General features: G+C 47.7%; 1 protein-coding gene across 5 annotated transcripts in view; it reads right to left on the minus strand.

The window, feature by feature from the left end:
• Positions 1 to 11,399: 11,399 nt before the first annotated feature.
• MYL4 (myosin light chain 4) overlaps positions 11,400 to 12,094 on the minus strand; it is a 29,970-nt gene continuing 29,275 nt past the window's right edge. For 3 of the 5 annotated variants that reach the window (XM_024760818.1, XM_024760820.1, XM_024760819.1), the window contains 2 exons: positions 12,025 to 12,069; positions 11,434 to 11,598 (listed from right to left, as the gene is read on the minus strand). In XM_024760818.1, the coding sequence (XP_024616586.1) occupies positions 12,041 to 12,069 (29 nt within the window). In that variant the 3' untranslated portion in view covers positions 11,434 to 11,598; positions 12,025 to 12,040. Of the gene's footprint in view, positions 11,599 to 12,024; positions 12,070 to 12,094 lie in introns of all 5 variants that reach the window. The other 2 variants (XM_024760817.1, XM_024760816.1) reach the window with 1 other exon arrangement.

Consider the following 12,094-nt stretch of genomic DNA (forward strand, 5'->3'; position numbering starts at 1 on the left):
AAAAAAAAAAAAAAAAAGCGAAAGTCCCTGCCCTATTTATGTGTGGCAGTTTTTCAATTGTATTTTTTATCAAGCTAGAAAACCAAACCAAATAAAAAATATGAGTGATTATAGTGCAAGACGACTCCTAACAAGTCCAAATTCCCAGAAAAAAAGAAATTTAGTAACATGTCCTCCTTAACTGCCAGCCATGTCACGCAAGTGGCTCACTGCCTCCCCTCTCTGCCCTCAAATGCGCTCTTCCTGCTCTATCTCTCCCCAAAACAACCCTCAAGCTTCATCTCAGTCAGATGCCCCAGATGCCACAAAGAGAGGACCAGAGGCCGGGGTCACTAGGGAACACCCCCTCATTCCACCTTACCAGCTGGAGCCCAAAGCAGCCTTCCCCATTCTTTCTGAGGTCAGATTTTAGACTCCTGTTCCCTGGGAAGGGTCTCTCACTGACATCTTGTCTCTGGTCACTTCCTTATTCCAAATCACCTTGGTTTTTCTGCCTTGATTTTATTACATGCTGGTTTGATTTTTTTTTTTTTTCCTTTTAACCTGCTAGCAGGTTTGCACCAAGGAACCTGGGTGCTTGGCTTTCTACTTCCTTGTGCACTCCTGTCATCGGGACATTTGGTGGCTGGAATGGTACACGACAGCCAAATAAAGACAAGTTTTGTGGAGAAGGGAGAAAAAGAAATCAGACTCCTTAGAGAACAGAGGAACTTCCAGAATATCCTTGACTCCTTTACTTCCAAGGGAAACTACGCGATTTTCCTGGTGGTCCGGTGGTTAAGACTCTGCACTTCCACTGCAGGGGGCATGGGTTTGACTGGGCATGGGGCGGAGCCTGGAGGGGCCGAGGAAGGCAAGGGCACTGTAGCTGGTGCTGACGAGCAGAGGTGGGTCTGAAGCTTCTGCCCACTCACTGAGTGCCCTGATGGGAGTTTCTTAGCCTCCACCAGCCTCAGTTTTCTCACCTGTAGAATGGAGATAATTGCACCTGCCCCTTGAGGAGTCGCTGGGAAGAGTAACCATACAAAGGACGTGAAACACTTGGAAGAGCGTTAAGCACAGAGTAACTATGCGGCACAGGGAGCTGCTATTATGATGAGCGCCATTTCTCTCTCCACTGTTTCCTGGGTATTTCTATCATTTGGGGATTTCCAAAAGAATAATAGTTCTTTCATTTTCCTTCTTTTGCTAGAGCTGTACCCACTACCTAGAATACCCTTCTCCCCTACAGAGTTAATAATTGAGTCCTTACTATGTTATAGTTGCTGTTTTTGTTTGGGGGTTTTTTTAGATTTTTAAAAAATTTTTATTGGAGTATAGCTGATTTACAATGTTGTGTTAGTTTCAGGTGTACAGCAAAGTGAATCAGTTATACATATACAGGTGCTGTTTTAAGTGCTTTACATTGATTAACGCATTGGATCCTTGTGATAACCAAATGAGGTCAGCACTACTATTATCCCCATTTTGTAAATTAGGAAACTGAGGCTTGGAGACCTTGCCCAGGGTCACACAGCTCATGAGTGTAGACCCATCCTGACCCTGAGACTACACTCTTGACTATGGCTCTCTTCTGTGAGTGTGTATCAAAATCACCCCCATTCTCCATGGTTTCAGTGCCAGTCCCTCCTCCTCCAAAGAGCCTTCTATGATCTCCTAACTGGAAATAATCCTGCTTGTCCCTTTAAAATTCCCCCACTTCTTTGTTAGTATCTGTCTTACAGCCATTGCCTTCCACTTGATATTTTTGTATTTGTGTTCCATATATGTCTTAGCTTACCTATCAGTCAGTCCTACGTGCAAGGAGCAGGTCCTATTCAGTTTTATAAACCCCAAAGTCCGGGCAAAATGCCAGCTGCCATTATAAGAAACTAGACACTGGCAAAATATCACAAAGACTGAATTCTAAATCAGAACAAAACTTGCAGTACCAGCAATAAAGTGCACTAAGTAAATGATTGTGAAACTAACTACACAAGAGCTCTCCCCACATTCCAACTGGTAACCAAGTTTTAAACACTAGATCTTTGACCTCTGGCTTCTCCTTAACATGTAAGGCACAGAAAGGCTGCAATGAGAGCTGAAATGTGGGTGGAATGGAATGGGAGAAGGGGTAGGGCCAAAGTGGTCATTTTTAAAAATTTCCTTCGAAGCCTGGGGGCTGGGAAGCGGAGGGATCCCTAATAGACCAGCACTGCCAGATGTGCTGTTTCAAGTCCTCAGATGCCCAGACCGAAGTTTCACACTCCGCAGAGACACTCAGGACACCCTCAACAACCTGTCCTTACACCGACCACGGCCCTTGGTTATGAAATGACACATCGATCCCTAATAACTAATACCTTATGAGATTTACAGAAATGTAAAATGATGAAGATTTTGTATTTTATTATTTTTATTTTATTTATTTATTTATTTTTTGCGGTACGTGGGCCTCTCACTGTCGTGGCCTCTCCCGTTGCGGAGCCCAGGCTCCGGACGCGCAGGCTCAGCGGCCATGCCTCATGGGCTTAGCTGCTCCGCGGCATGTGGGACCTTCCCGGACCGGGGCACGAAGCCATGTCCCCTGCATCGGCAGGCAGACTCTCAACCACTGCGCCACCAGGGAAGCCCATGAAGATTTTTTAGAATCTCTCTACATGCTCTTTTGGGTATGACCAAAAATTTGTGAGCTGGGAATCATCGCCATTCGACAACGGACTCTGTTCTAAGAAAGATAAAACTGCTAGGAGAGCGGGCATGTGAGTGCAGACCATCAAGAAGATTCATATCCACAGGGAACCCACCTGTCTGAGGGAGGAAGCCCAGCGGAGGCCATCGGAGTCTGATCAAGGAGAGAGGAACCAAAGGGACCATGGGGATGTGGTGAGCCCGTGAGCCTGCGGCTCCAGCTGGTGGGTGCGCGCCCATGTTGGTTCAGCAGAGTCTGGAGCAAGGCTCAGAGGGGTGTGGTAGCAATGCTTATTCAGCTAAAAGCAGGGCCACAGAGGGAGTAAAAGTAAAAGGTGGAACTGCCTCTCTAAACCTAAGTGTGACCCAAGGAATGCCTGGGGGAGAGGGGGAAGTGAAGAGGGTCCTGAGAGAAGATGTGCTATTTTAGAGGTCGTGGTAGCCCGGAGGAAGGCTGGCCACAGCAGATGCAATGTCAAAACATTCAGAGGAAAGATAAACAGAATCCCACAAAGGCTCTCAAATAGCAGTCCTTAACCTTTTTTATTTCTCTGAGGGGTGGGGATTATGGGTGACTGTTATTTTTTACTTTATGCTTTTATGTATTTTCTAGCTGTCTGATATGAACGTGTATTGCTTGTAAAATTAGAAAGAAAACAATGTGTCATTAAAATGAAAAAAATATATCACATTAACAGCTTAAAAAAAAAAGAATCTCTGTTCCTATCACCAGAGGAATGGATGGTCTTCAAAAGTGAAATGCAAACAATTCAATAAGGAAACAGGTGAGGAAGGGGCTCTGAAGAGGCTGGTGGAGCTGAGGAGAGTTCAACAGCGTTCTTATCCAGAATAAACGGAAGGTGGGGCAGCCAAGGGCTTGTTATGAACATAAAGCTGTGACATGGGGCTGTGAGAACAAGGCCAAGAAGGCGTGAGTCCCAAGCTAGGTGAAAATTCTTTTAACGGTAAAGTTAACAAAAATCAGCTGCACTAAGGTTCAGAGCAAGAAATACAGAAAAGGCACAGTCCTCAGTGCTACACGTGTGACATTTGCAGAACTCTCCAACCTCTCTTTGACCTCAGTTCTGTCTTTTCTGTCAAGAAGATTAATTTCCAGACTCTAACGTGGCAAACTACATTGCTAAGAGGGAACTGAGGCCCAAGATAGAATGCGTGAGGCAGCAACCGGCCACATGAAATGGATTCAAGAATCTCAGTGTGGAACAAGCACCGGATGGGAGGTGCTGAGCTGAGAAAAGAGGAAACGTCAACTTCTATCACGGGGAATGGTCTTAGGTCTTTTCTGGGTCACTTTGGAAGACAAATCCAGGACCAGTGGATGGCAATTTCAGGGATGTAAATGTCAGATTCCTACTAAGAAGAATAGAAATGATAGTTTTTCCCAAATGGAGTGGGCTATCTTGGGAGGTAGTGAGTCTCATGTTGTGGTAGGTATTCAAGTGAACACTGGATGATCATTTTACAGGGCTATTATCGAAGGGTTTGAATTAGAGGTCTCTTCCAACCCTGAAAGCCTGTGATTCTGTAGCTCAACAAGATTAGGGGAGAAAAGAATGAGTACTTTCCCAGCTTACACTGAATTTTTAAACTTTGCTTCTCTACCTCTGAATTGGTAGCACCTCACTCCAGAGTGTGACCCCTGCACACCCTTCCACCCTCCCTCTGTCATTCTTCCCTTCTCCTTGCCTCTTGTCCCATTCTCCAGTTACTTTTCTCACTCTTCTTTTATTCCTCTTTATTTCTTTTCATGTAAATCCTAAAAGGCAGGGACTGTGATTATAGTTGGCAAAGAAGAAGGCACCCTGTGCTTGCTGTCAGGAATCACACTCTCTGGGTTCTTGTCTATTTATATCCCATCCCATTTATATCCCACTCCTCTTCCATGAAGCCCTCCCTGGCCATTCCCTGAGATCCAAGGGCTATGATCCCACACACACCTCTCCCTCAATTCTTAGACACATACTGCCTGGTGTCCTTCTATTTTGCCTTATAACATAGTTTAAATTTTCATCTGTAGATTATTCTTACTTCCATAGAGTATAAACTCATGGAGTGAAAGACCATGAGTGACTTTCCTTTCTTTTTTTTTTTTCAACTTTAAAAATATATATTTATTTATTTATTTATCTTTGGCTGCATTGGGTCTTCGTTGTTGCACGTGGGCTTTCTCTAGTTGTGGCGAGCGGGGGCTACTCTTCATTGCAGTGCGAGGGCTTCTCATTGTGGTGGCTTCTCTTGTTGAGGAGCACGGGCTCTAAGCACATGGGCTTCAGTAGTTGCGGCACATGGGCTCAGTAGTTGTGGCTCACGGGCTTTAGAGCGCAGGCTCAGTAGCTGTGGCACACGGGCTTAGTTGCTCTGCGGCATGTGGGATATTCCCAGACCAGGGCTCGTACTCATGTCCCCTGCATTGGGAGGCAGATTCTTAACCACTGCACCGCCAGAGAAGCCCAACTTTGCTTTTTATCTCCCAAAGCACCTACAACTGTGCACTCCATAGTTATTTTGAATGAATGCTTTCTACCACTTAATATTCTAAACACATACACATGGGGTGAAAATAAAACAAATGGACTAGAGCTGAGTACAGCAAGTAGTCAGTTGAGTTCTAAATGACCCATATCAGAGAGCTGGGAAGGATATTAAAGATGATCTAATCGGGCTTCCCTGGTGGCGCAGTGGTTGGGAGTCCGCCTGCCAATGCAGGGGACGCGGGTTCATGCCCCGGTCTGGGAAGATCCCACATACCGTGGAGCGGCTGGGCCCGTGAGCCATGGCCACTGAGCCTGCACGTCCGGAGCCTGTGCTCCGCGGCAGGAGAGGCCACAACAGTGAGAGGCCCGCGTACCACAAAAAAAAAAAAAAAAAAAAAAAAAGATGATCTAATCAACTTCCTTATTTTTCAACCTGTGGATCGGAAGCTGAGTGTGTATGTGACTTAGGAGCACAACTGGTCTACATGCCAGGTAGACGTGTCCAGAACAGTGTCCAGACGTGTCCAGAACAGTGTCCTCTCTCTGACCCCTCACTGCAAAACCCTTGTGGAGGTACTGAAACAAGCTCACTAATAGCTGTGAGTCTTTGAAAGTGAATAAAACCCCCATTTTTCTGAAGGCACAGAGATGGACCAAGTGACTTCTGAAGGTTCCTTCTAACCCAGGCTGGGAATCACTTTTGCTCTCATTCCCACTCCGGGGCGTCCTTTGGAAGATGATGCTGCAATTGCACCATCCAGTGGCTTGAGGCAGACACTGCACCACCAGCAATCACCAGCATACATGCTACCTTAAAAGCCCTAGCTACCAAAGAGAGCGTGTACACGATGCCCAATACCTGATGGCACTTAGCTAAACGCTGCAAAGGAAAGGAGCTGAGTGGGGAGAGCGTAAGTCTCCTCCCTGCTCCTGCCTTGGCTCATTCCGTCTGACAATGGGAACTTTAAAGGAAACTACCCATCCTCTCTGACATGGAGCAGAAAACTCTCCGCAACATTTGTCTGCAGGGTTTAGGGTGGGAAGGCAGCTGCACCAGGGCCCATGTTTACTGTACCAAACCCCGGGAGGCAGGAAGCTCAGCCTATGGGCACCTTCAGTCATCTTCCCCCCACAAAAGCAGCTGTCTCATGTCCCATCCCTTGCCGTCACCCTGTCAGGACTCACGCCATCTTAGCTCCAGGCTGGAGCTCTCCTTCAATCCACCCAAGAGCTGGGACACCCCTCCTCCTCCTCCTCCCACCCTTACTCAACCTCCTATAGTGTTATCCTCTCACGTCCACAGTCAGCCACCCCACAGGGTGGTGGAAGGGACCACAGTGGGAGCAGCCCTATTCCTATAAATTACATGGTCCGCTATGGGACTTAACTGTGTCCCCCAAAATTCATATGTTAAAGCCCTAGCCCCCAATCTCCAATGGGATGGTACTTGGAGCTAAAGACTTTGGTAATTATGTTTTGGTGAAGTCATGAGGGTGGAGCCCTCAAAATGGGATTAGTCTGTCTATCTGTCTCTCTTTTTCTCTCTCCTCTTTTTTCTCTCTGTGAGGATACCGCAGGAAGGTAGTCATCTGGAAGCCAGAAAGAGTCCTCACCAGAACTCAGTTATGCTGACACCCTGATCTCAGACTTCCAGCCTCCAGAACTGTGAGAAATAAAATCTGTTACTGAAACCACCTGGTCTATGGGGTTTTGTCATAGAGACTCAAGCAGACTAAGACATGGTCTGAGTCCCGGTTTGAAATATTGGAAGTCAGTCCAAAGAAAATCTTGGAAATAGCTCACCTTTTACCCATACCTCTTCCCAGATGGGGCGGTGCCGAACCTTACTGATGGGCCAGGCAGGAGGAGGCTGGGGCAGAGAAAAGGTGACAAGGAGGACAGGAGTTCTTCGGTCTTCAAATGAATGAGCCCAACACCGTAAGGAGGCCAATAAGTCATGCCAGTTCCTGAGGAGGGGTCACCAAGTAGGAGACCTGGTGAACTATTCCCAGAGGAGACAAGGTGGCTGAGCTGGAGCAGCCATCATGGGCCATGAATAGAGGTCACACATCAATGTCACAAGATAGAAGGAGCTTAGGTCCTGAGGACTTCGTGCAGAGCGGCTGCCATACCAGCCCTAGACTGCCAACCTCTGGACTTCGGTGGGAGGGGAAAACGCACTTTCGCATCTTAGAAGCCGCTGTCTTTCGGTCTCCATAACCCACAGCCAAATATCAATATACTCGTGACCGATACTGCCTTCAATAAATGTTGGCTGTTATCTGCCACATGATACAATTATTTAATGTCTGTCTTCCCACTAGATTGTAAGCTCCATGAAGGCAGGGACCACGTCTGTCTGGTTCAGTGTATTCTCAAGGCCCAAACCAGTGCCATACACACAGCAGGCACTCAATCAGCGTCTGTCCAATGAGTCAGTGACCCCCTGCTCGTGCCCTTTTCCTACCTGAGCCTGAACTGCAGACTTGGGGCATCTTCTCCTTTAAGGTCTCACTTAAAGCCCACCCGGGAAAATCATCCCTGTCATACCTCGCTTCCTTCTGCTTCGTGCAGGTCCCTTGGAACTTACCCTGTGTTACGTAGATGAAGTTGTCCTGCTGTTGTTGCGATGATCGTTCTCTAGTTAGTGCCCTGATGCTTATGTCCTTGCTTAACTGGATGGTAAGCTACTTTGGCAGGGAAAACACTTTCAGTTTTTAATCATTGGGAGCTTAACCCCAATTCCTCCTAAATGTATACAGTGGGGGCTTCCCTGGTGGCGCAGTGGTTGAGAGTCCGCCTGCCGATGCAGGGAACACGGGTTCGTGCCCTGGTCCGGGAAGATCCCACATGCTGCGGAGCAGCTGGGCCCGTGAGCTATGGCCGCTGAGCCTGAGCGTCCGGAGCCTGTGCTCCGCAACGGGAGAGGCCACAACAGTGAGAGGCCTGCGTACCGCAAAAAGGAGGGAGGAAAACCTGACAGGGCCCCAACACTGAGGAGGAATGCTAGCATTTCAAGTTGTGGAGGGTGACTTTTAAAAAGGAGAAATAATGGGGAGTTCCCTGGTGGCCTAGTGGCTAGGATTCTGGGCTTTCACTACCATGGCCCGGGTTCAATCCCTGGTTGGGAAACAAATCCTGCAAGCCACACGGCACGGCCAAAAAAAGAAAATAAATGAAATAAAAAATAAAAAGGAGAAATAAGTAAGGTCAAAAAGGAGCAGGCAGAATGGTAGGAGGCAAACAAGAGAGAAGACTCCCAAGAGCCTAACTTGAAAAAATTTCAAAGACAGGTTGGTGTGTGTCAAAAGATGGAAAAATGTGGGATTCCGGGGACCTGGGCTCATCAGTCATTAGCTGTGACCTTGGGTAAGTCAATTCTCCTCTAAAGATCCATTTCCTTACTTTTACAGTTAGCAGGTCTGACTCAATCAGTGGTCTTCTGGTTGTGCTCCAAGGAGCCCAGGTAGAGGCTCCAAGACGCTGGCATCTGGGCCTCACCTCCTCAGCCAGAGGAGCTCTGCTCCCTTCAGATTCATGCATTGGCTTCTGCACAGAATTTAGTTTGAGCAAAAGGCTACGGAGCTAAAACCAAGTCTGAAAACCACTGGTGTCAACAACCCCGCTCACAACTACATAAAGATCTCAGGTTTTATGGTTCAACAGCTCTCTCCCGAAGCTGGAGCCCCTCCTCAAGGAGACCATGGGCCTTGGTCTCATCTTCCCAGCCAGACTTTAGATTCTGAGAAGACTGAATCTGGGCTCATGGTTCTCAGCTTCCCATGACAACTTCCTGTTTGGGCTCATGGAATCTCAGCCTTGGCTGGATCATTATCAATAAAAGATATTTCACAAAATTCTGTGGCTGGATGCCTGACAGGGTAGCAGAAAGGTTGTGAGAAGGAGAATCTAATCCACGTTGGGTAGTTCTCAGGGATTTAAGGGACGCCTATCCAGGGGTGACTGGGCCCCTGAGTTCTGGCATGTGTTCTGCTCACATGTGTGTCTTTATTTTTTTTTATTTTTTTTAAAGGGCTCATGAACATGTAATTTTTTTTTTATTTAGTTTTTTTTTCCTTTATTTTTTTCTGTGTTGGGTCTTTGTTGTGGCGTGCAGGCTTCTCGTTGCAGTGGCTTCTCTTGCTGTGGAGTGTGGGCTTTAGGTGCACAGGCTTCAGTAGTTGTGGGTCACCGGCTCTAGAGCGCAGGCTCAGTAGTTGTGGCGCATGGGCTTAGTTGCTCCACGGCATGTGGGATCTTCCCTGGCCAGGGCTCAAACCCATGTCCCCTGAATTGGCAAGCGGATTCTTAACCACTGCGCCACCAGGGAAGTCCCCTCACATGTGTGTCTTTATTTTTTTTATTATTTTTTTAAAGGGCTCATGAACATGTAATTTTCTTTTATTTAGTTTTTTTTTTTTAATTTTTGTCTGTGTTGGGTCTTCGTTGTGGTGCGCAGGCTTCTCGTTCAGTGGCTTCTCTTGCTGTGGAGCGCATGGGCTTTAGGTGCGTGGGCTTCAGTAGTTGTGGCACGTGGGCTCAGTAGCTGTGGGTCACCGGCTCTAGAGCGCAGGCTCAGTAGTTGTGGCGCATGGGCTTAGTTGCTCCACGGCATGTGGGATCGTCCCTGGCCAGGGCTCGAACCCGTGTCCCCTGAATTGGCAAGAGGATTCTTAACCACTGTGCCACCAGGGAAGTCCACTCACATGTGTGTCTTTAATTTCATTACATGCTCTTTCTCCTTCTTCCCAGTCTCTGGTTTCTTGTCTTCCTCCTTTTCCCACTTGCCTCCCTGCACTCCCCTGCCCTCCCAGCCTGAGGCCTGTGCTCCCTCTGAAGCCCTGACACTTTCCCAGAGTCCCGGGTACGGAGTCCTAGGTTTGAGCAGGGAGTTGGTGAGATGCCCAGAACAAGCAGGGCTGAATCAGGCACCAGAGGCTTTGCTCTCAGGGGAAGAGACACCTAAAGGGCCCACATCAAGATATAAACACTGGGACTTCCCTGGTGGTCCAGTGGTTAAGATTCCGAGCTTCCAATGCAGGGGGCATGGGTTCGATTCCTGTTTGGGGAACTAGGACCCCGTGTGCCATGTGGCGTGGCCAAAAAAAAAAAAAAAAGATACAAGGACCATAAACAAAATGTGGTACCTGCACACATACAGTAGAATACTATCCCTCCTTAAAAAGGAAAGGAATTCTGACACTTGCCACAACACGGATCAACCTTGAAGACATTATCAAAGTGAAATAAGCCAGTCGCAAAAAGACAAATACTGTATGGTTCCACTTATATAAGCTGTCTAGAGTAGTCAAATGCATGCATAGAGACAGGAAGTAGAGTGGTGGTTGCCAGAGACTGGGGAGAGGAGGAAATGGGGATTTATTGTTTAATGGATATAGAGTTACAGTTTCATAAGGTGAAAAAGTTCTGAAGATTGGTTACACAACAATGTAAATATACTTGACACTACAGGTCTGTACACTTAAAAATGGTTAAGATGGAAAATTTTATATTATGTGTATTTTACCACAATTTTTTTCTTTTTTTAAAAAAACTTTTTATTTTATATCGGAGTATAGTTGATTAACAATGTTGTGTTAGTTTCAGGTGTACAGCAAAGTGATTCTGTTATACATATACGTGTATCTATTCTTTTTCAAATTCTTTTCCCATTTAGGTTGTTACATAATATGGAGCAGAGTTCCCTGTGCTATACGGTAGGTCCTTGTTGGTTATCTTTTTTTTTTTGGCTGAGCTGCACGGTATGTAGAATATCCTAGTTCACTAGGGATCGAACCTGCACCCCTTGCAGTGGAAGGGCAGAGTCTTAACCACTGGACCTCCAGGTAAGTCCCTAGTTATCCATTTTAAGTACGGCATTGTGTACATGTCAATCCCAAACTCAACTGTCCCTCCCCCCAACCCTTCCCCCTGTTTACCACAATTTTTTTAAAAAGAAGAAGCAGGTGGCTTCTTCCTATTTGTCACCTGGACGGGACATAAGGTGGAGAGTGAGCCTTGGAAGGAAATGAAACTCCTGATTACAGCTCCTCAAACTGCAGGCCCTTCCTGAGCTCTCGGCGCATGGTCTGGCCCTCGTGTTTCTAGATCTCTGGGCTCTGGTCCTTGTCCCCCAGCTCCCAGTTACTGCTTATTTCTCTGAGGAATATGCATGAGGCCTCAGGTGACATTATCACACACACTCACAAAAACCCAACTCAACTAGTTAATTCATTTAAAAAAGCAACTCAGAGACTGGTTGGAATCAGGGAACTCGGCACAACCTTGCCGGAGCTGTTTATTTACGGGGAGGGCTATGGGCCCATGAGGTCCTCGGGGCTGCGGTGCAGTGGAGAGTCCAGGACTCCAACTCCAGCTCAGTCACTCTGGGCCTCTCGTTAACTCACCTGGGCTAAGGCCATGGGCCAGGCATCTGAAAGAAAGCACTAGATGTACAAGGCTCTACCTCACTCTCCATACCCCAGCCCCTGATCACAGACCCCACCCCTACCAGGACGGCACCAAGCCTGGGCAGGAGGGTGCAGCGGGTGGTCAGGGAAGGGAGAAAAGAGGAACAGGGTCAAGGGCACCTGGTACCTGGCTCCTCACACACAGGAGCCTATACAGGAGGCCCCTCCTGAGGGAATGGTCTTGCCTTGAGAGACCCCAGAAGAGGCAGGAGGATGTGACTGATGAAGGTCAAGGTCAGGTGCAAAGACCAGGGAGGGCAGGGGGCAGAGCAGGAGGTGACAGGAGCACTTAAAGGGCAGGGGACTGATGGGGGGGGCCAGGCTGTTCTCCGCCCCCTGCAGTGCCCTGTGGGGCCCCAGAGGGACCCCGAAGGAGAGGCTGCACTCACCCTGGAGGGGTCTGCTTCACCCAGACATGATGTGCTTGACAAAGGCTGGGAAAGAAGACGGAAATCAGCC

The sequence above is a fragment of the Neophocaena asiaeorientalis genome, unplaced genomic scaffold (genome assembly GCF_003031525.2).
Source record: "Neophocaena asiaeorientalis asiaeorientalis breed wild unplaced genomic scaffold, Neophocaena_asiaeorientalis_V1.1 scaffold30, whole genome shotgun sequence".
NCBI classification, from domain to species: domain Eukaryota; kingdom Metazoa; phylum Chordata; class Mammalia; order Artiodactyla; family Phocoenidae; genus Neophocaena; species Neophocaena asiaeorientalis.